We start from the raw sequence: 21,811 nt of genomic DNA, 5'->3' as shown, positions 1-21,811 counted from the left end.
TGGGTTTCCTCCGGGTGACTGTGAGGAGTGTGGTGTGTTCTCCCTGTGTCTGTGTTAGTTTCCTCCGGGTGACTGTCTGGGAGGAGTGTGGTGTGTTCTCCCTGCGTCTGCATGGGTTTCCTCCAGGTCACTGTCTGTGAGGAGTGTGGTGTGTTCTCCCTGTGTCTGCGTGAGTTTCCACCGGGTGACTGTCTGTGAGGAGTGTGGTGTGTTCTCCCTGTGTCTGCGTGGGTTTCCTCCGGGTGACTGTCTGTGAGGAGTGTGGTGTGTTCTCCCTGTGTCTGCGTGGGTTTCCACCGGGTGACTGTCTGTGAGGAGTGTGGTGTGTTCTCCCTGTGTCTGTGTTAGTTTCCTCTGGGTGACTGTCTGTGAGGAGTGTGGTGTGTTCTCCCTGTGTCTGCGTGGGTTTCCTCCAGGTCACTGTCTGTGAGGAGTGTGGTGTGTTCTCCCTGTGTCTGCGTGGGTTTCCTCCGGGTGACTGTCTGTGAGGAGTGTGGTGTGTTCTCCCTGTGTCTGCGTGGGTTTCCTCCGGGTGCTCCGGTTTCCTCTCACGGTCCTGAACTGGAGAAGCAGTTAAAGATAATGAATGAATGAAATTTCATGTCTGATATCTCACACACTTGCCACAATGCTCAACTTGCTGTTAATTGTTCTCAGATTTGTTTTCTGACTCTGAATGTCATACTGCAGTCAAGCTGCATGTTCTGTTGATTGTCAAAGTGATGAAAAAGTTAATCCTCAACAAAGAACAAACTTGAATATGCACATTTTTTTGCGCATTGTAAAAATGCACATGTATCCTATCACATGTGTCTGAAAGGGTTAACAGAGCCAGCTCCAAAAGGTTAGAGGAGGCTCTAATGACATTTTATTATTGCTATCACCATCCTATTGAGACATCACAATCCTCTCATGCACCTCCCTCTCTCTCTCTCTCTCTCTCTCTCTCCCTCTCCCTCTCCCTCTCTCTCTCTCTCTCTCTCTCTCTCTCTCTCTCTCTCTCTCTCTCTCATATCCCCTCCCTCCCACCCTCCCTCCATCATACCATGTTTCCTCACTTTACTCCCTCCCTCAGAGGCATATCAGAACAGACAGTCCCTCTGGCATCCAGCCGTCTGCACGCTGCTTCATTTCTGCACACACCAGCTCCGGGCGAGAGCCTAGAAGGGGTGTTGGAGAAATTGAAAGGCGTCTAGAGAGGGCCTCCAAGGCACGGGTCCACCACTGGAAAAAGGTAAGCTGGCAATATATACGCTTTCTAATACATGGACATCTTGTGTTGAACTGAGTGTAAGTTGTACACTTGGTGATAGAAAATGTGTCTCTGAGATACAGTCCATTTGGAACTACAAATTTAAAAAATGATTAATTTAACATTAATTAATTATGAAACAGAAAGTTAATGTGAAGCAGAATGAACACATGCCTTTTGTACAGCTTCCGTTCTTAGGTCACACTGCAGTTTTATGAGAATTTTAAAAATGTCTCTCTATTTGGAGAGATATCCATCACTCTCTGGTTTCAATGAAATCACAAAGAAGAGTTTATTTTGGAGAATAAATTGAAAGATACATTTTTCTTCAGAGAAATGTGAGGCTCCTTAACATGTTCTGTATGAACAAATAGATGAACAAGTGATGATGCTGCACTCTATTTACTCTTAGAAAATTTAGATCATAATTATTCATTATTTCTAATTTCTGATTTCTAATAATTTCTTACAATTTACTGAGCATTCTGGGGGTATTTAGAATTATTAATAAAAACACACACATGCACACACAAACGTACATAAATGTGTGTGTGTGTGTGTGAGAGAGAGAGTATATTTATTAGCAATATTCAGTGAGTTATACACTCATGCCTGATTTTTTAAGTCTTAAAATCTTGCAGATAAATCTTTTTAATTTTTGGAATTAACATAATCTTGGTTTAAATAAAGGATATTAATCAGAAAAGAAAACACATTTGACAGAGTCTGACTGAATGAGCCTGTCACTGTTCTCATCTATTGGCCAGTTTTGGTATTTTCTAGCAGTAGTCCACACACATATGCAAACATATATCAGTCACACTTTTGGGATAAGCGTGCCCATGAGTATTCATCAGTATGGGTTACTGGCAGCCAGTGGCACACTCTGTCTGCGTTATCACCCAATGCCACAAAGCCCCCATTCCACAAGTTGATGGATTGCTGGATAGCTTTGTATGAAACCGTGTGTTAGAATTAAGATTAAGCTTACAAATCACTACGATTTTGAAACGTAAAATCTCATTTTACTATGAAAAAACAGTATATTCTACATGTAAAAGTATATTTACATACATTCCATTGCAAGCTGTAACCCAAGACAATATTTTGTAGTGTTTCAGTGAGAGCAGGAAACAGCTTAAAACAGAGAGATTATTCCCTTTTTCCCCCTATGGCTTCAAATGTGTGCACCCAAGCTGCAGGCGTGGAGATGAGGCTGGATCAGAACGCCTGTACCAAATGAAGGGACCTGCTAATATGGATAGACAGTTATATCTTCAGCTTTTGAAATGATGTAATTAAACAGTCTGTGTAATGCACTGAAAGGATCGACACGGAAAAAAAGTTTAAATGATTCAATAATTCTCATAAAGGATTTTAATTATTTTCCTCAAATTTTCCAGCCCTCAGACTTTACAAGCAGTTTTGAAGTCTTTTGAGAAACGTGTGCCTCTAAAGATTTGCGCTGTGGAGGCTGAGGTTTGTGCTCGACTGCGGCGGAAAGCACCAAAGTATTAAACATTATCCAACAATGGAACAAATGCAGAGCAGTTCAGTTATGTCAGAAACTCTAGAAGATTAAATGTATTGTTCTGCAGCAGCTTAATCATAAGATGAACATAGGCATATAGCTGGAGGAGCTTAAACACTCCATAATGCTGTAACAGTGGCATGTTGATGTTTGGTTTGTTCTCAGATTCTGTGCCTTATCTTACTTAAGTGCACTTTTCATAAATCAAAGAAGAAGGAGAAGAAGAAAAAGACACTATACTTTATTCAACCCCCAGCACCCAGGGGGCAGTTGGAAGTTAACTGGTTTGCTCAATGGCACCTCGGCCATGGATGTTGAGGGATAAGAACGTTATCCGAACTTTCTTCTCTGACCCATTAGGCCACTGCTGCCCACATCGTACTGTTCCCAGAATGTGCTCATTTTATCTGTCAGTAAACCTGACTTTATCTTGGAAAGTGAAATCAAAGGATTAGGTGCAGTATGTAAACTTTGTTAACATTTACAAAATGCATTGTGTTGCATTTAAATATATTCAGCCTACAACTGAAGTTAAAATGAGTGTTTCTGGGTGAGTCAAAATACACAGTACATTTACATATGTCTGGAAAATATCAAAACAAATCCGTCTGTGTAATTCCGTAGGATAAAAATTTATTGGAGCATAGCCAAATATAAAATGAATTCTGACCGTTTTTGATACACACACAGGTGGAACGCTGCAATGGTCAAAATTCTCTTCCGCGTCTTGTCTATATAAGAGCTACTTCGTTTGTTAGTAGCTGAGGAATTAGTTCACACTTGAATGGTGTTACTCTCTTATCACATGAAGTACCACTGTCTGCAATTTTGTTTCATTTCAGATCAGCACAGAATGGGAAAATCTGAGAGCCAAATGGACATAATGGAGAAGACAACTAAACCCAAAAAACACCACTGGACTGTTGTGGAGATTGGTTTGTCCATTATTTTACTGCTGATGAGCTGTGCTTTGGCAGGACTGATAGTGCTCTACACTTCTGCCCTAAAGGGTAAGGAGATGCATGTCTGTGAACATACACCGTCCTGTTAGTGTTTGTAAATTTTATGGAACTTGTAAGAACTGCTTTTCTTTTTAACATTATTTTCCACTCATTTTCAGAATACTCGTACAGAAATGGACCGACCAAAGGTACAGTAAAAGTGGCTTGATTCTGATTCTCAGACATTTGTTGTGTGTAATTAATAGTAACAAGAACACAGAATGTCATTGACACAATAGCACTCACTTGTTGAGCAGTATGTAAATATGAATGGGTATGTGAGAAACAGCGCCCCTTATGGTACCGTTTTTCGACATCGTTAAGTGAGTGTTTTTGTGAAAACGCCATTTCCATGAGGTGCTGGAAAAGAGGTGCTGCCATCACAGTGGCTTCTCAAAGTACAGTCACATGATTTGGTAAAATATTGGGAATAAAACCTATTTATGCATTAATGACTGTTATATTAAAAGGCATAATAACATCAAAGACACCAGCCAACACATGAATTACTATCAAAAAATCAATACCAACAATCAAGGTGATTCATATAAAATTGATGGTAATAACTAGAACAATAATCTCTTGATGGGTAAGAGTTAAATTCAATTCAATTCAATTGTGAGTGCCTCACAGGTTTTTGAGATTTCAAAGACCCTCTAGAGTCATTAGAGAAACATGGGTGATAGTCAGCATCATCAGTTTACTCAAAACACACAAGTAAACCAATCAATAGCAGCAACTTGAACAGAAGGAGCTCTTTTTTTTAATGCCAGCCCAAAGTCCTGACCTCAGCCCCATTTTGAAATTCTGTGCCATGACCTGAAGCATGTGGTTTAAGTAAGATATCTATGAATATACACAAAATGAAAGAGCCTTGTATATAGAAATGTGCTCCAATTACTCAGTACCTGCTCCTGCTGGTCTGCAGCTGCAGTGTGCATTTTGGCTGAGGTTGATTGCTATAAAGGAAATTACATTAGTCAATATTTATGAAGATTTACGTGTATTTTTCTTAGTAAATTTGATAGCTTTGTTATAAATCATATGAAATCAATATGTATGAATCTCACCGTGACCCTGAAATCAATAAGTGGAAAAGATAATGACGATGTATGAATCTGCAATTTCTGTGATCATGAGGGTGAGGAATTTAACTCGAGGGGTTAAACTGTTTGTTCGTTAAAGTTGGTAAGGTTTTGTAATAAGATGTGTGTTGTAAAGTAAATAAATATGACTGCGCTATATACTTTACTTCTTCACCTTCCCTCCTTTTAATCAGTCACCATTCCTGTCCCCATCTGCTCCTGTGTTATCAGAAGTTTCAGACAGCAGCAGTGTCGTAGCTGACAGAGACGGTTCTGAATGAACAATGTAGAATCCGTGTCTGTGACAGAAGCAGTCTGAAGTGATTGTGATCTACCACCATATATTAATAATGTCACATCCTAGAAGGGTATCGCTTGTTTCTGCCTGCATTGTTTTTTTCCAGGACATTTCCAGCTCCACTAAAGCAATTTCCCCACCGTCTGAAATGAAAGCACGTTGTTGAAGACCATCCGCATGCGCTAGCTTGTTTTTTGTCATTTTTTATTTGGGCTGAATTTCAGATGCTGTGTCGGATTTTTGGTGCTAAATCACAATGCACATTCATCACTGAGTTACGGGCTTCCTTTATGTTGTTTTTTTACAGGGCTACACTATCACATCACCTCGGACAGCAGTGTGTGCACAACCCCAGATTGTGTCACGGCAGGTATATTTTTTTCAAAATATTTAATACTAAAATCAAAAGGCTTGGTCATTCGTCATGTGGATGGTTTTAAGGCTGTGTAGCTTATAAATTATTATATCCATACCTTACTTTTATTAAAGCTGAGTATTTTTCCAAAACTTTAAAACACATTATGTTTATAAAATAGAGCCTCATTTCTCTGTTCTTCAAAATTATTTTGGTGATGATTCAGCCAAGCATCATATTTATAAAATCTTATGCACTGGGCCCTAAAGACTGATGTAGTTAACATTCACCAATCAGCTATGACGTTAAAATAAAATAACATAAATGTTATTGTACATTCATTTACCATTTCATCAGGTCCACTGATCATCTGGGAGGATTTTTTTAGTTCTACAATGATTATAATATATAATATATATTAAAATATTATATAGATGTCGTGAATCCTTACTGTACTGCTGTCCTTACAGCGGCTAGGCTACTCCAGAACATGGACCCCAGTGTTGACCCGTGCCAGAACTTTTACCAGTACGCCTGTGGGGGATGGCTGGAGCGGAACGTAATTCCAGAGACCAGCTCGCTCCACAGTGTCTTCAACATCCTGAGGGATGAGCTGGAGATTGTGCTAAAGGGTCAGTTTGGCAATGTCCACCATTTGACCTCTTCTATCTGATTGAGAGGCTAAAACTATGTGGGCTGGATGTAATGTTCTGCTGCATGTCATCTTGTTTTTTGCAATGGTCCACAGGAATTCTGGAGACAGAGAATGAATGTGACCGGCAGGCTTTTAAGAAAGCCAAGATGCTCTACAGATCATGTATGAATGAGAGTGAGTGTCTGATTGCTTATATTTTTGGAAGATGGAAGGGTAAAAAGGAGAGTTATCATATATACACACACACAGGGTGGGCCATTTATATGGATACACCTTGGGAATGGGAATGGTTGGTGATATTAGTTTCCTGTTTGTGGCACATTAGTGTATGGGAGGGGGGAAACTTTTCAAGATGGGTGGTGATCGTGGTGGCCATTTTGAAGTCGGCTATTTTGGATCCAACTTTTGTTTTTTCAATGGGAAGAGGGTCATCCGACACATCAAACTTATTGGGAATTTTACAAGAAAAATAATGGTTTGAATCTACGGATACTGGAAGCCTGTGCTAGCATTTTCCTGCAGTGTTGCTATCAGTGTGTGAAGAGTGGGAGAAGAGGGTTGCATTGACAATCCAACACAATGGGCAGCATTTAGAACACATTTTATAAGTGGTCAGAAGCTTGTAAATAACTCGTGAACGAATAAAGTTACGTTAAAACCAAGTTATAAGTTTAAAACCAACATAAGTTTGATGTGTCACATGACCCTCTTCCCATTGAAAAAACAAAAGTTAGATCCAAAATGGCCGACTTCAAAATGGCCGCCATGGTCACCGCCCATCTTGAAAAGTTTCCCTCCTCCCATATACTAATGTGCCACAAACAGGAAGTTAATATCACCAACCATTCCCATTTTATTAAGGTGTATCCATATAAACGGCCCGCCCTGTATTGTGTTTTGTACAAGCACAATGCTTACTGAGAAGGCATTAGTTTAAATATATTTAATTATCTAGGTGCTTAAGGCTTCTTCACAGTACTGTATATATAGCATATTTATATATTTGAAGCTTGTTTCCCCATAAACATGATGAATGTCAGCTATTTTTAGCATTGTTGATCTCATGGTAACGAGAGGTTCTGAGGTCTGAATTTATCTCTGGCATCACACGCACATTTTTGTTTTATATCAAAATGTTTTGATACGTGTGGTGTATTTTAAAAACTTATAACACAAAATACAAATTTCTCAACTAACCGGAAGCTAATGGAATTTTCGACCAATCTAAACACAGGAAGTTTTCTGACCTCCAGTCTGTAAAGTATATTCAACAATGATTAGAAATAATGCTTACCCTGAGAAAACAACACGGAAGAAGGCCCAGTCTCATAGATTTAAAGCATGTTATGAACCAAATAAACTGTCACCTGTACTGCTCCATGCAGGTGTGATTGAACAGCGTGACTCCAAGCCCCTCCTCAAGCTCATTGACAGTATTGGTGACTGGCCTGTAGCCTCGGAGGACTGGAACAGCACAGCAGGTACTGAAGATACCAGGCAGCCTTGATTCACTACAATAGAAGACAGCAATGTCTGTGTCTTTTCTAAATGAGATAAATACAATGGCACTGAAGCTGCTGTCTCAGAGATGATAAGGTCCAGACTGATTGAGATGGCAGAGGCTTCACACCTAAAGCACTACCACAAAGCCACTGTTTGGAAGGGCTGGAAGAGTTGTACGGGTTTAGAAGTGGAGTGTTTCCTTCCAAAGTAGCTGAAAGTAAGGCTTCTATTATTGCCCCCTTACAAACCCGTACAAGTGAGAATGCTGTAATTAAATTTAATAGTGGGAGAAAGCTCCAATTAAATCATCATATAAATGTGTGTCTGTGGGCAGACTCACACAAGGAGCACCGTTTGACAGATTTGCGACAGCTTCTTAGGGAAAGGGACAGTTAATTGTTGGAGCGCTAATCTCAGTGAAGCACTAAGTAAAGCTAAGGGTGGGCACTATGGGTCTGACTTTTCCTCGTGTAAAAGCATTGATGTGGATTGTTTGTTTGAATAAAAATGAAAGTGTATTTGATGCTGATGTGTCTTTTTTTTAATCTATTTGTCTTCACAGAAGAGACATGGAACCTGGAGGATACCCTTGCCACCTTAAATGCTCAGTACAACAAGAAGGTTTTGCTAGAAATGTTTGTGTGGCCTGACGACCGAGATTCAAGCCGTCACATCATTCATGTACAGAAACTTGATTCCGAATATTTTAATAGGTTCTGTTTACTTCTTTGAAGCTTTATATAGCCACCATTTTCCTTTAGCATTGAATAACGAACTAAAACTAACTACATTTAACTTTACATTTCCTCTTTCACCTTGACTTGCCTCTTCTGCCCAGCTCTGCCATGTGTCTGATATCACTCACGAAAAATCACTGTAAACTGGCACTGATTCTTTATCAGTGTGTTTACAAAGTTTGAAGGTATGTCAAATAGCTCATAGTGTCTTGCTTGTGTTTTTAAAGATTGACCAGCCTTCCCTAGGAATGCCCTCAAGAGATTATTACCTCAATGATGGCAACTACAAAAAGGTGCACTCTCTTTTCTTCGTGAGTTGCCCACTCAGTTGCTGCCCACGTTATAATTACAGGTATCGACAATCTGCCTGTGTTTCTCTATTCGGGTAGGTGCGTGAGGCCTACCTGCAGTTCATGGTTTCCATGGCAAAAATAGCGCGGGAGGACAGGAACCTGACCCAGGATGATGAGCGTGTGTGGGAGGAAATGATGCAAGTGATGGAGCTGGAGAAAGAGATCGCCAATGTGAGTAGCCTGGCATCTGAAACCTGGGCCTGTAGACTGTTGCACAGATAGAAGAGCAACTTTAATCAGCTCTGAATTTAGCAACGAAATCAATCTATAAAATAATCAGTGCAGGACTGATTAATTAATTAATTAATTATTGAAGACGGCACGGTGGCGGAGCAGATAGTGTCGCGATCTGTGGGTTCCCACTCCGGGTGACTGTCTGTGAGGAGTTCTCTCTGTGTCAGCGTGGGTTTCCTCCCACAGTTCAAAAACACACGTTGGTAGGGGGACTGGCGACTCAAAAGTGTGCGCAGGTGTGAGTGAATGTATGTGCGCCCTGTGAAGGACTGGCGCCCCCTTCAGGGTGTGTTCACGCCTTGTGCCCAAAGATTCTGGGTAGTCTCTGGACCCACTGCGACCCTGAATTGAAATGAATGAATGAATGAATGATGCTGTAATTACATTTTAAAGTAGTAGTGGTGTGCACTCTGTAAACATTATTTATAACAGTGCAGCTCACCCTACCTCATTTGGAAGCCATGATATAAAACAGCTTTTAAATGCCATAGTCAAAAGCAGACTTAAAAATGACAAACCTACAGCAGTGTAGTGATGTTTTCCTAGGTGTGATGTGGATGTATGTAAAGGTTTGGGTTAGTCATGGCCATATTAAGTATTTTATTGATTTTTGCACTAAAATAAAGTGCACAACACCTGCTTCAATCCTAATCACGGTCAGCCCACCTTTAATCACTGAGTGCGAGGCAGGAACACACTCTGGACAGGGCATCAGTCCATCACAAGGCACCACACACTCACCCAGTCTGGTGGTTTATATTTATGGACTTTGTTTTTTAATCTGCTTTTTAATCATAGGCCACATCTCCAGCTGAGGAACGTAATGATATCACTGTGCTCTACAATAAGATGACTCTGCAAGAGGTGCAGGATACCTTCGCTCTTGATGTGAGTGTAAAGAGTTGTAACTCCAGGAACAGAAATTCCAGAAGAAGCGTCACTGGGTGTATCACAGCATGGCTCTCTGTTGTGGCTGGTGTTGCAGGGTTTTAACTGGACCCAGTACATCCATGGCATCATGAGCAGTGTTTCCATAGCAGTGCACCCAGAGGAGCCCATTGTGGTCTACTGCTCGCCATACCTCGAAAAGCTCAACCACATTCTGCCTAGATATGACCACAGGTCAGACACAGAGCACACAACAAAACTAGACGTTGGGTTTTATAGTTAATACCTCACTGTGAATAAGTCGGACAGCTGTGAAGGGCTGCTCAAAAATGAATATAGTATGTATTAATTGCTTTTAATTATTAGGGAGAATGTACATTAATTTACCCTAAAACGAATGTGTTGCTGTAAACAAACCAGCTATTTTTTTTTTTACCTGTAGATGCCTGATGTTTACAGACAGATGCAATAATTTTACAAACAGTTTATACCAGAACGCAAAGGGCCACTTTTATAAAACAGAGTGTGTCATATATACCGACAAACTTGTTACTCACTGTAATGTCATTTGTGTCCTTGCAGGACTGTGCAGAATTACCTGGTGTGGATGCTTGTGATGGAAAGGGTCAGCAGCCTGAGCCGTCGCTTCAAAGACGTGCGAGCCCACTACCGAAAGGTCAGTCACGCTCATACCCCAAAAAAATCACTTTTCAAATGATTCTCACAGCTGTGGTGGGTTCATAGAGTTCATAATGTGATGATGGATCAGTAATATTGTAGTGGATCATTATACTTCATACTAGGGGTGACATTTTGAAGAACATAAAGCTGAAAAACCATTAGGAAACAGGTGATTAATGGTAAGGTATATGCTTAATAAAAGATGCCTCTGTGAGAGTTTGTGATTAAAGACAGTGGTTATATTTAGAACCATTCGTTTTATAGAGAACCATTTGATTGCTTTAATGATTCTTTTTATGGTGGAATGGTTTGTGAGATTGATGGTTGATGGTGTTGTACAGGGTGAGTCAGAGGTTGCAAGGGCAAGTTTTTCCAATAGGTCATGTAACATATCAAAGAAATAAAAGGGTGTTCTGCGACTATTGATTCACCCTGTATTTGGTTCTATACACCGAATTGTAACAGTGTCCAGCTTGTAATCAACAGACAAACCATTTTTTGTTGCTGTATAAAGACATATACAACCCATTCCCCATTTAATCTGAAGAACAAGTTCACCATTCACAGAAACATTTTATCATTCAAATGGGTCTATATTGAACTCTTGGTATAAAAGAACCACTGTCTTTAATCAAGAACCCTTGAGGAACCCTAATTAAATCAAGAGTAGGAAAGAACATTAAACATAGGCTTTATAAAAAACAATGAGAAGCTTTATATACATTTGTACACAACACCTTGCTGCTTTGTGCATGTATAATATAATTCGGCATCTTCATGCGCATTCATTTGCTCAGGCTTTACATGGCACCACAGTAGAGGAAGCGCGCTGGAGGGACTGTGTTCGATACGTCCAAAGCAATATGGAGAATGCAGTCGGAGCTCTGTATGTGCGGGAGACCTTTGCTGGAGACAGCAAACATATGGTGAGTCCTAACGCCGGCCTACAACGTCTGAACACTGCACCGTACAACACGATATTTTACTCTAGTGTTTACATTGTCTTTATGGTTTACAACGTCAGCCGTCACTGAGGCTGTTAAATGTTGGTCTTGGTTTTTGTGTTTGTTAGATTTTCTTAAGGAAGTGTAATGAACTTTGGAAAGGGTCTTTGGATGAACTATAAAATACAAAATACTGATTATATATTATATTATCATTATATTAACTTACTTGTACAGTATTGTCTAACAGTTGTGTTTGCCAGTGCATGTGTGTTTGGATGTTTGTTACCTGCTTAAAACAAAAATGGTCCAGGTTGGGGAACTGATCAGAAAGATTCAAGAGGCTTTTGTGGAAACACTGGAAGAGCTGAACTGGATGGATGATCAGTCCAAAGAGAAAGCCAGAGAGAAGGTAATGTCAAAACATTAATTTATTTTTAAATGTATTGATCTACTGTAACCATGTCACAATTATCAGTGTCACGGTGGGTCGGCAACCTACCGAGAATCAAAGGGTGCAAGACAGGACTGTACCATGAAGATCACAAGATTCAGCACAGAAATAAAGCAGTAGCATTATGTTTTCATGTCTATTTCAAGAGTAATCACAAGCTGTTTACCTGCTTTGTACAAAATGACTGTATAATACTCAACCCTTCAAGTATTATACAGATCTAACCTTGATTTAGCATTGAATTTCTAAAGAATCACTGCTTGGAAGTGACCTGAATTAATGGGGCACTGAAACAGTGTTTGGGGGATTTGGGTAGTTTGACTGCAGTTGTGTCAATACACTAGATGTGATGTCAATCCACTAATTAGATGTGAGTTGTGATAAATTTGAATATTTAAATCCTAAGTTGATTACTGGGCTTTTGGATGTTTCAGGCCATGTCTATTTCAGAACAGATCGGCTATCCAGATTATATTCTAGAAGAAGACAATCAGAAACTGGATCAAGAGTACATCCATGTGAGCACTGTTATTGATTTCTAGTCCCTGCTCTGATTTATGTAGTAATACGACTCGTATATGCACTGTTTAAAGGAAAGAATTTTTTGTATGTTTTGAACAATTCATCAAGTTGGACCAGATATATTACATGAGTGCTGATTTAGAGAATCACTCCTCTGGGACTTCTAACTTTACATGTATTAATCCCCTTTACAGGAGGGGTCTAATATATGTTAGCAATAGCATACGAGTGGGAGTTTTAAGAGTTCAGTGATCAGCAGCATCAGTGATCTTGGGATTCATTCATTATCTGTAACCGCTTATCCAGATCTTGGGCTTCAGTCGGGTTTATATAGTTCTACTGATAATTGTGCATTATACAAACTGGCTAGCCTGGGCTAATGTAGACATACACAAAGTAGCACACTAGTGTGCAGGTAAATGCTTCTGCGTTTCCTGTAAACAGACGTTCTACACAAACCTCAGTTGAGTTGTGGAACTATTTGTGTGGGCAGAGATAAATAAATAAGACAGTCATAATCTGTTGTTGCAAATGACTGTTCTCTAATAAACGGAACATGTAGGAATGTTGTATTGAAGCATTATTAAACTAGAAGTCCTGTTGTTACTAAATATCTTTGTGACTTGGCTTGCTGTCTCCTGCCAACGACCGAATCACAGATGTCATGATTTTCACTAACAGTGCTCCCACTTTATATTGCTAAAATAGCAAGGTAAAATAGTGGAAAGACTGTGGAAGTTATTTTTAATTAAAATGTTAATCTCATTCATTCTGAGTGAGAAAAATGTTTTAAATACCACGCTCTTTTCACCCACAGCTAAATTTCAGTGAGAAGAACTACTTTGAGAATATTCTGGAGAATCTTCAAGCGACTGCACGGAAAGGACACAAGAAGCTTAGGGAACCTGTGGACCCTGACTTGTGCGTTACTCTCAAAACAAAACAAAATTTAAACTAATAAATCTTACGACTCAGACAGGCACTTCATGTCCTTTTCAGACACTGTCTAAACACTGACCTTCTGTGCTCTCACGCTGTCAATGTTTTGTCAGGTGGATCATTGGTGCAGCTGTGGTCAATGCATTCTACTCTCACAACAGAAACCAGATCGGTACGTTTGTGACAGTCAGTTCCTTGAAGAGAGTTCATTGAAATCAGCAGTTTTCTTGGGGGCATTAAGAACATCTATTTAGCCAAAAATGAAATGCAGTTTATGACTTTACCTGCATGGTTTTGAAAATTGCACCTTATACGAAGACTTGAACTAAGCTTATGATTTCCAATCAGCTGTAAAACACCCAGTGGGACCACCGTTGAAGAAGAAATGCCGAAGTACTAAAGTCTGCCCAAACACAGAACCAGAGGGAGACATAGTTTCCGGTCACACTGCTGCCTAAGCATAGGTCTAACTGCCTTTTCAGCTCATTGGAAATAATGTCCGTACTGCCTGTAAGGCTTTTTTTTCATAGATAATATAAAGCTAGTTTCAGGCTCGAGTGCACACAAAGCTGCTGCTAAAAGAGATGCGCTGAAGGCACAGAAAGCATGCTATTCACGCTGGGTTAATACATAGATTGCAAAAGCCGGGTGATTATGCAGATTTTCAGCTGGAGTAATTTCCACATAATTACTCTTAGATTGCACATTTTAATGTTCCTGGACATTCTGGGAAACACTTCAAGCTGAATTGCTATTCTGGAGACAGAGAGGCAGCTGTAACCAGGGTTTTTGATGCAATGGGGGGAAATGGAGAAAATCCTAGCTCTTTGCAGCGGCTTCTGTGAATGCAACGTGTGCTTGTAGTTTCCTGATGAACACAGTCGCCAGTGAAACCAAAGAGCCCCACAGAAGGGTAGCTTATTTAAAGGTGAAACAGCTAGCCAGGGAGAGGACCCTGGGCAAAGCCAGTGCACTCCTACCAAAGAAAGACATTACAAGAGGTTTAATACTTCATACAAAGGCTGTTGTTACATATGATTTATTCATAGAAACAAATAACTCAGACTTCACTGGTTGTAATATGAATAATCATCAGAATATGTGCATTATGTGCATGTTGATTGAGCAGGATATAAATAGGACAGAATATGACCAGAGACTTGCTATTACTTGCCCAGTTTGACCTGCTTGGACACTTGAACAAACACAAAATGAGTGTATGTGCTAGCTATGACATACCCATGTATCATCACCTACAGCTAGTCAGAACTTCAGGATTTCACTCCCATCCCTTATTAATAAAATGAATATTTAAACCATAAATGAGGACACAACTTACTACATTCTCTCTCTCTCTCTCTCTCTCTCTCTCTTTCTCTCTCAGTTTTTCCTGCTGGAATTCTACAGCCTCCTTTCTTCAGCGAGAAGCAGCTGCAAGCACTAAATTTTGGAGGCATCGGGATGGTGATAGGACATGAAATTACCCATGGCTTTGATGACCACGGTGAGACAGATACCTCACTCTGATTAATAACAGCAATTTCAGCATGCTTTGGCCGAATAAACAGTTCTGATTAGATGACTGTCTAATTTGTGTGTGATAGATTGCAGCTGATGCTAAGCACACGATTTTAAATATCACAGATTAACTGTGCGTTCTTCTGGAGCTGACAAGAAATATGAGCAGGGCTAATATTTGCCACGCCACTGTTCCTTAGCTAACCTCGCACTCTGAAGCGCCACCTTTATTCCTTCCAGGACGTAACTTTGACCAAGATGGGAACATGAACAACTGGTGGAGCAACTATTCTACAGAACATTTCGAGGACCAGTCCAAATGTGTGATGCAACAGTACGGCAAGTTCAGCTGGAAACTGGCGGGAGGTCAAAATGTAATTATCAGTATTCAAGAGATTAACTAATTATTGGAATATATTCAAAATGGCTCAAAGGGGACCCATGAATGTACATTTGTCTTTAAGTCTAAAAAGGAAAATGAGTCTATTGATCCTCTCTGGCACAGGTCAGTGGCATTACAACTCTGGGGGAGAACATTGCTGATAACGGAGGCGTGAGGCAGGCGTATAAAGTGGGTTTCCGACTACTTTTTATGCGTTTTTATATAACCTTGTAGGTTCATTCTTAAGCTGATCTTTTGCTGAAGAAGTTGTCTCTCTTTGTCACTTTGCTTTTGTGTGTGGGGCATCAGGCGTACATGAAGTGGGTGGACAGGGAAGGAGAGGAGCCTCATCTTCCTGGTTTGGACTTGGATCATAAGCAACTCTTCTTCCTCAACTTTGCCCAGGTGAATGACAGGAAATCATTGCTCTGTTTATTCCCCTTAGCGGGCGTGCAGGCTGAGTTTCAGACCAGTCTTGTTAAGATCCCATCAAATTAAATTGACTTGCTTGGAAAGGAAATGTCCCACCTTCTGAAAGTAAATTGCTACATGCACTTTAATATCTCTGAGGCAGTTTAGACATGAAACTGCTGATTGAATCGCAGAATCTGTCCAAATGGCCTGGGTGATGCTTCAGCTTTCAAATGACAGGTAATAAAGTCCAGCTCTTGGGAGCAGTGCTCTGTGATAGCCCAGTTGCTGGACGTTACAGTTTTTTGTACCGTTCTTGCCCCAAATGAAGAGGCATTTTATTTTTTCTACAATTTTTTTTAGAATTCCATTTGAGTTTTCCTGTTTGGTGAAGACCTTGGGGTTTTGTTAGTGCAGCATCTTTCAAGCACCCCAGTCTTTAACAAACTGTACCCTCTCTATAGCTTTATATTCTTTTCGAACACCAAGTGATTAAACATCGTTAGATATCAGTCAAATATGGAAAATGTGTCAGAAAATTGTTTTTGGTTTCAAACGAATGAAAATGATCAAAGTCATGAAGTGGATTGCCTTCCCTAGGTATGGTGTGGTGCCTGTCGTCCTGAATATGCAATCCAGTCCATTAAAACGGACCCCCACAGTCCTCTGGAATACAGGTACATTCCTCCCCCCCACACTTGCCAATTTTGGAATCACTTTAATGTAATATTTTTTTAAATATCCAATGATTTCAAATCTACTGTAAATACCTTTTTTACTTCAAATCTTGTGTCATCTTCTCCCTGAGTTCTGTATATTCATTTCTTCTTCTTGATGCTTGAACTTTATTAGTCAGAGTGGATAGAATTAGAGTAACGTGCATGGGTCTAAAACATTTATTCCAAAAGGCCATTAAAAACATGTCCTCCTTGTTTCTACACACACTGTTCATTTGATCAGCTCCATAAAGGCACATTTTGTACTACACACTCATTATTGTTCTGCAAGCTTTGTTGGTCCCTTCTCACTCTGTCATTCAATGTTCAGGACCCCCACAAGACCACTACAAAGCAGGTATAATTGGTGTGGTGGACGATTCTCAGTGCCGGAGTGACACTGACTTGGTGGTGGTGTGTTAGTGTGTGTTGCTCTGGTACAAGTGGATCAGACTCAGCAGTGAAGCTAAAGTTTTTAGCTCACTCATTGTCCACTCATTGTCTATAGACACATCTAACTTCTTGGCCCACTTTGTAGCTGTAAAGTCAGAGTGAGCAGCTCATCTGCTGCATGAGTCACTGCAGGCAGTGGTATGTTTTACCACCCAAATAAAACCTGCTCTGTGGAGGTCCTGGTCACTGAAATACAGAGTGAAAAGGACAAATTATGCAAATGAAGAAACAAGGAAGTCATTTGAATATCTTGGCAGACTGATGTATATATTTCATTATTAATTATTTATTATAGTAACCAGGGGCATTTTCAGGGTAAATGAACTAATCGTTTCAAATTATGACTCATCTGTCACTGTCTCATCACCAGGGTGCTGGGATCTTTGCAGAACTTTGAAGCCTTTTCTGAGGCCTTCAAGTGCGAAAGAGGAACTCCCATGAACCCTGAGGAGAAATGCAGGGTGTGGTAGTGTGTTTCTTACTAAGTGTACGGTGCACGTTCTCCACCCGGGCAGGAAAGTCAGCAGCTGGGGAATTCCTGACCCTTGCAGTGTATATGACTGGTGATGAGCTGCCTTAACGTTATGTCACTCGAAAGACACAGGAGGTTTTTTCATTGGCACCTAGGCATGTGTGCATACATACACAAACACACACACATTCACAGTCAGAAGGTTTTTAATAGAACTTCCAACACGTATAAGTGCAGTGCTCAGTGAGATGAGGGTGTGAACGTGATACACACATTAAGTGTTATTACTCAACAACGATCTCTGACTGTTGGAAAATACGTGTTGGTGACTTTATCACCGTGTATTCATTTCAAATTCAGAAGCTCATACATACATAATATTACTTACAATATGAGTGCATTTCATAATATTTTAAGCCATGTGTTTATTTTTTGAAAGATTATGTAAATAGATACTTGCCTATGGTTGGATGTAATTGTGGCAAGCCCTTCAAAAAATGTCATCCCTTTCAAGAGATCCTCCAGCCAGCCAAAAGCAGGAGGCTTTGAAGCCCACACATTTGATTTGGTTAGGACTGAAACCCCGTGAATGTACTGTGTCTCATTTGGCACAGACAATGTTTATAAAAGGCATGTTTCGTTTCAATAACGAAAAAAAGGGGCGTACTAGTGTCTTTTATCGTAAGATAAAATAAAAGATTATAAACAAATAAATAAGTCACTTACAGAGCAGGGCGTAGCAAAACGTGACCTATCAGTTTAGGCTGTTTTACCTCGTACCTGAAGACTACAAGACTGTTAAATTCATGATGCTTTAATCTTCACATTTTACACACGCATGGGAAAACAATCACCACATGCTGCTGGTGAGCAGAGGAAATGTCTCGGTCGTGTTAGTGGGGTTTGGTTAAGATGTCACGAGGATAATAGCAGGATGCACCTTCAGTACAGACATTCTTTACTAAGCTGTTTGCCAATTAACCACTGTAAAGGTTTAGCAGTCCGGCCAGTGCGACACCAGACTGAGATACAATCCTGTTAGGGACACCTTAAACACCTCAGTTCCAGCATTTCCCTCCGTGGCACTTTGTCATGGTGTTCACCCTTAACACAAGCTATTGCTGGCTGTTGCACAATGTCCTCCTAAGAGAGAAACAGGCAGAAAGCTTCTTGAAAATGGGTCTTGTATGTATGAATGATGCACCAACAGGAAAATCCGTGGCTGAACCAGAAAATCAAGAGCCATTAAGCTAAATCCAGCTTTCCAAATTCCATTTCTAACACAGAATGGCAGATCATCCAGGGCGTATTATTCCCTTATATTTATTCGTATTTATTTATTGATTTCTTATTCATTTTATCAAGGGGCAAAATACATGCATCACTGATGATTAGATATCCGAACCTTTCCACCACTATTAAAGAATCCTATTTACATGTATGTGGTAACTTGGTGTTTTAGTGTAATGTATTTATGTCTTGATTAGTCTCTGTAATGATATACGGTACCAGAGGAAGACCACTAGGATGTGACTAAATGTGGCTGCGCATACATTTATATACGGGATATTTAGCTGTTGCTACTGTTGCGTGTGAACTTTGGACACAAGTCTGAATTAATATTAAAAAGCTATTCTGAAGAGCCATTGCAAACCATTCATTTTCTCAAAGCCGGCTGAAAATCAAACGACGGTATAATCACTTATTCAGAGTAGACCACTCCGCCGTAAGGACCCACACTCACTAGGCCATCCATAAAAGTTTTTGTCACTTGAATTTTAATGCGGTGTAATTCATCACTGAGGCAGGACATAGCTGCTATCTTTGGAAACATGTGCATGGTTTCATCACAAAAAAGAAAAATACTTTTACTTGCAGACTTATCTGGCTTAAGGGGTGAGGGGAGCAGGGGCAGGTAGAGTGGCTGCTCCAGATCTCTTAAATTGATCGGTTGTGGGGGGGATGTGAGCTGGAGCGTGGCGGCTGAGGTGACAGCCCACTCTCATCTCTGAGACCAACCTGCTACAGAGATAGGCTTCTTATTAGGGGAAGTATTCAGACCTGGCCCCTGTTTCACTCTTATTTTCTACCTTGATTAACTGTTAATGACAGCAGAACTAAGCAGGAAGGACAGAGGGAAGTGTGTGTTTGTGTGTGTGTGTATATTTGGGGTGTGTGTGTTGGGGGGGGCAGGAAAGATCAAACTAGCTTTTGAACAGCAGCGGAGGAACCGAGATGGATTCTGAATGTCCAGTCAATAAGCAGAAATGACAAATATATCTAGTTGCCTTGGATATTGATTACGACTGTTATCTCTCATCACAGAGACTCTGATTAATGGAATATTCATATCTGCCTTTGAAGCTAAATTGCCAGCCAATCTGTGCAGAACCATAATGGCGAGTACTGTTTGTAGGGGATTTCTTGTACAGGGGGTTCTAAAGCTGGGTTCTAACGAGTTGAGGAGAAGAGCTTGGTGTTTCTTTCGAGCTGTGAACACTTCAAATTTACTTATAAAGGGGACACGTTATACAACTTTTTCCACAAGTGAACACAGTTCTGGGGTCTTAATAAAATCTTGGTGACATGCTTTGGTCAAAATGCCACAAGCATCAAACACCACAGCAATGTTCTCTGCCCTGTCTAAACAGCTCTGTAAATGAGAAGGACCCAGGAATGAGGAGAGAAGGAGAAGACACTCTGGATTTTAGCCGTTTTCACTTTTTTCTGCATATATAAAGTAATCCTATTTAATCCTGTTTAACCTCTTTGCACTCTCTCTTAATAATGAGGGTCGTATGCTGTGATTGGAGAAACTCATACAATGATGCAGGACAATTTTAAAATTTCTACATTCTACTAAAGAAGCAGCACAAAATGAGGACAATTCGATTGTGGGTTAATAGCATACATGGGTAAATGTTTTATAACATGTCCCCTTTAAACCATAGCAGACAAGGCTACATTTATAACATGCACCAAAGTGGCTGAGTAGTACTTGAAGTTGAGGCGACAGGAGGCGTTCCGTAGCTTGACTAGTACATTCAATGTTACGTTGGGAATGGCAAGTAATAATGTTTCTTGGATTACTGGTGTATAAATATACGATGAGGAATCAGAAGAATGTATTTGCACTTTTCAAATGCGAAGCACCTTATGGAACTGGCTTGTAACTCACTCACACATGGTTAGGAATTGCACCTCAAGAGGTGGCATTTCTCACATTCTCACTCATGTTTAAGTATTGCTCCAAAAGGGGGTGCTATTGTGCTTCGCATCAATGTGACGGACTCGTTGTTTCGTAGACAGCCAGAAAGACTTGGTCATGGAAACAGATGGCGTTCTATTACGTGTAAATATTACTCCTTTAATGAGCTGAAATATATTTTAACCTGTGTAAATGTATTTATTGCCATGTATGATAACATTTATGACGTAAAAAGACATTAACAGTAATGTTACAGAGTATGAAGTATACTTATGAATGCACATTTCTGATTCTTACAAAAGAGATTGAGGTGTGAGGTACATTGTGTATTCTCGAACATTTTGATGCCAAGGATTGCAACCACAGCTTTACAAGTAAAGGCTTAGGAAAGCAGGTTTAAAAGCTGTTTTGTACCTTGTGAAGAGTCACCTTTGCTGTGATATATATAAAATGATACAGTTATATATGAATATATGATATGATTGTATGCGTAAATGTCAAGTTTTACGCCTTGTGAATGTACTGTTACGTAGGATTTTGTGGATTTTCAGTGTTTTCTGTGTATTCTAAGATAAAACTACTTCAGTACTGAAGATTTGAGCTAAATAATATGTTTTGCCAAGTAATACATGCATGTTCGGTCATGCGTACCTACCAAGTGCATTAAAAGCCATTTTGAAATGCCAAGAATTTAAGAATTAAGACAGTGATTAATCAGTAGGTTAACTGTAGTCAACAGTCCCGGTTTACAAATGCTGCTATGTGAATACTTTTGTATATATATTTTGTCAACAGTGTGCAGAGATTGCTGTGGAATACATGTATACATAGTTGTAAAAGCTATTCTGAAGATCTTCAAAAGATTCCTATGAGAGATTATATACATTTGTCACTTTCAGGCTGAATGTGTATGATACATATATGCGGAGACAAAACTTTAATTATTATATTGTTATTTTAAGATGTGTATATTCCTCATAATAAAGATTATAAAGGAGACACCTAACTACAACATACAATGCATATACATTGTTTTTTATTCTTTGAAAAGTGTATTTCACATTTCACCAGTTCCACTTAAAATCAGGCATATTTGATATGAAATATATATAAATTATAGATGTTTGCCAGTTGGCCAGCACGGTGGCGCAGCAGGTAGTGTTGCAGTCATACAGCTCCAGTTGTGGGTTCGATTCCCGCTCCGGGTGACTGTCTGTGA

At 39.9% G+C, this 21,811-nt stretch overlaps 1 protein-coding gene across 1 annotated transcript; it reads left to right on the top strand.

Moving 5' to 3' along the window:
• The first annotated feature begins 1,094 nt into the window (after positions 1–1,094).
• Positions 1,095–21,505, top strand: mmel1 (membrane metallo-endopeptidase-like 1). Its single transcript, XM_066670525.1, has 24 exons — positions 1,095–1,234; positions 3,626–3,793; positions 3,904–3,933; positions 5,475–5,537; positions 5,993–6,154; positions 6,271–6,351; positions 7,563–7,658; positions 8,243–8,361; positions 8,645–8,710; positions 8,807–8,941; positions 9,803–9,892; positions 9,990–10,126; positions 10,475–10,568; positions 11,371–11,499; positions 11,831–11,929; positions 12,406–12,489; positions 13,311–13,414; positions 13,546–13,604; positions 14,817–14,936; positions 15,191–15,324; positions 15,456–15,521; positions 15,642–15,737; positions 16,344–16,420; positions 17,283–21,505. Exons 2-24 carry the CDS (start codon positions 3,637–3,639, stop codon positions 17,380–17,382), a joined length of 2,298 nt encoding a protein of 765 aa, XP_066526622.1. The 5' UTR covers positions 1,095–1,234; positions 3,626–3,636; the 3' UTR covers positions 17,383–21,505.
• The last annotated feature ends 306 nt before the right edge of the window (positions 21,506–21,811 follow it).

Source organism: Hoplias malabaricus, chromosome 5, assembly GCF_029633855.1.
Source record: "Hoplias malabaricus isolate fHopMal1 chromosome 5, fHopMal1.hap1, whole genome shotgun sequence".
Classification (NCBI taxonomy): Eukaryota; Metazoa; Chordata; class Actinopteri; order Characiformes; family Erythrinidae; genus Hoplias; species Hoplias malabaricus.
Note: the sequence above shows the minus strand (reverse complement) of the source record. Positions and strands in the feature narration are given on the sequence as shown.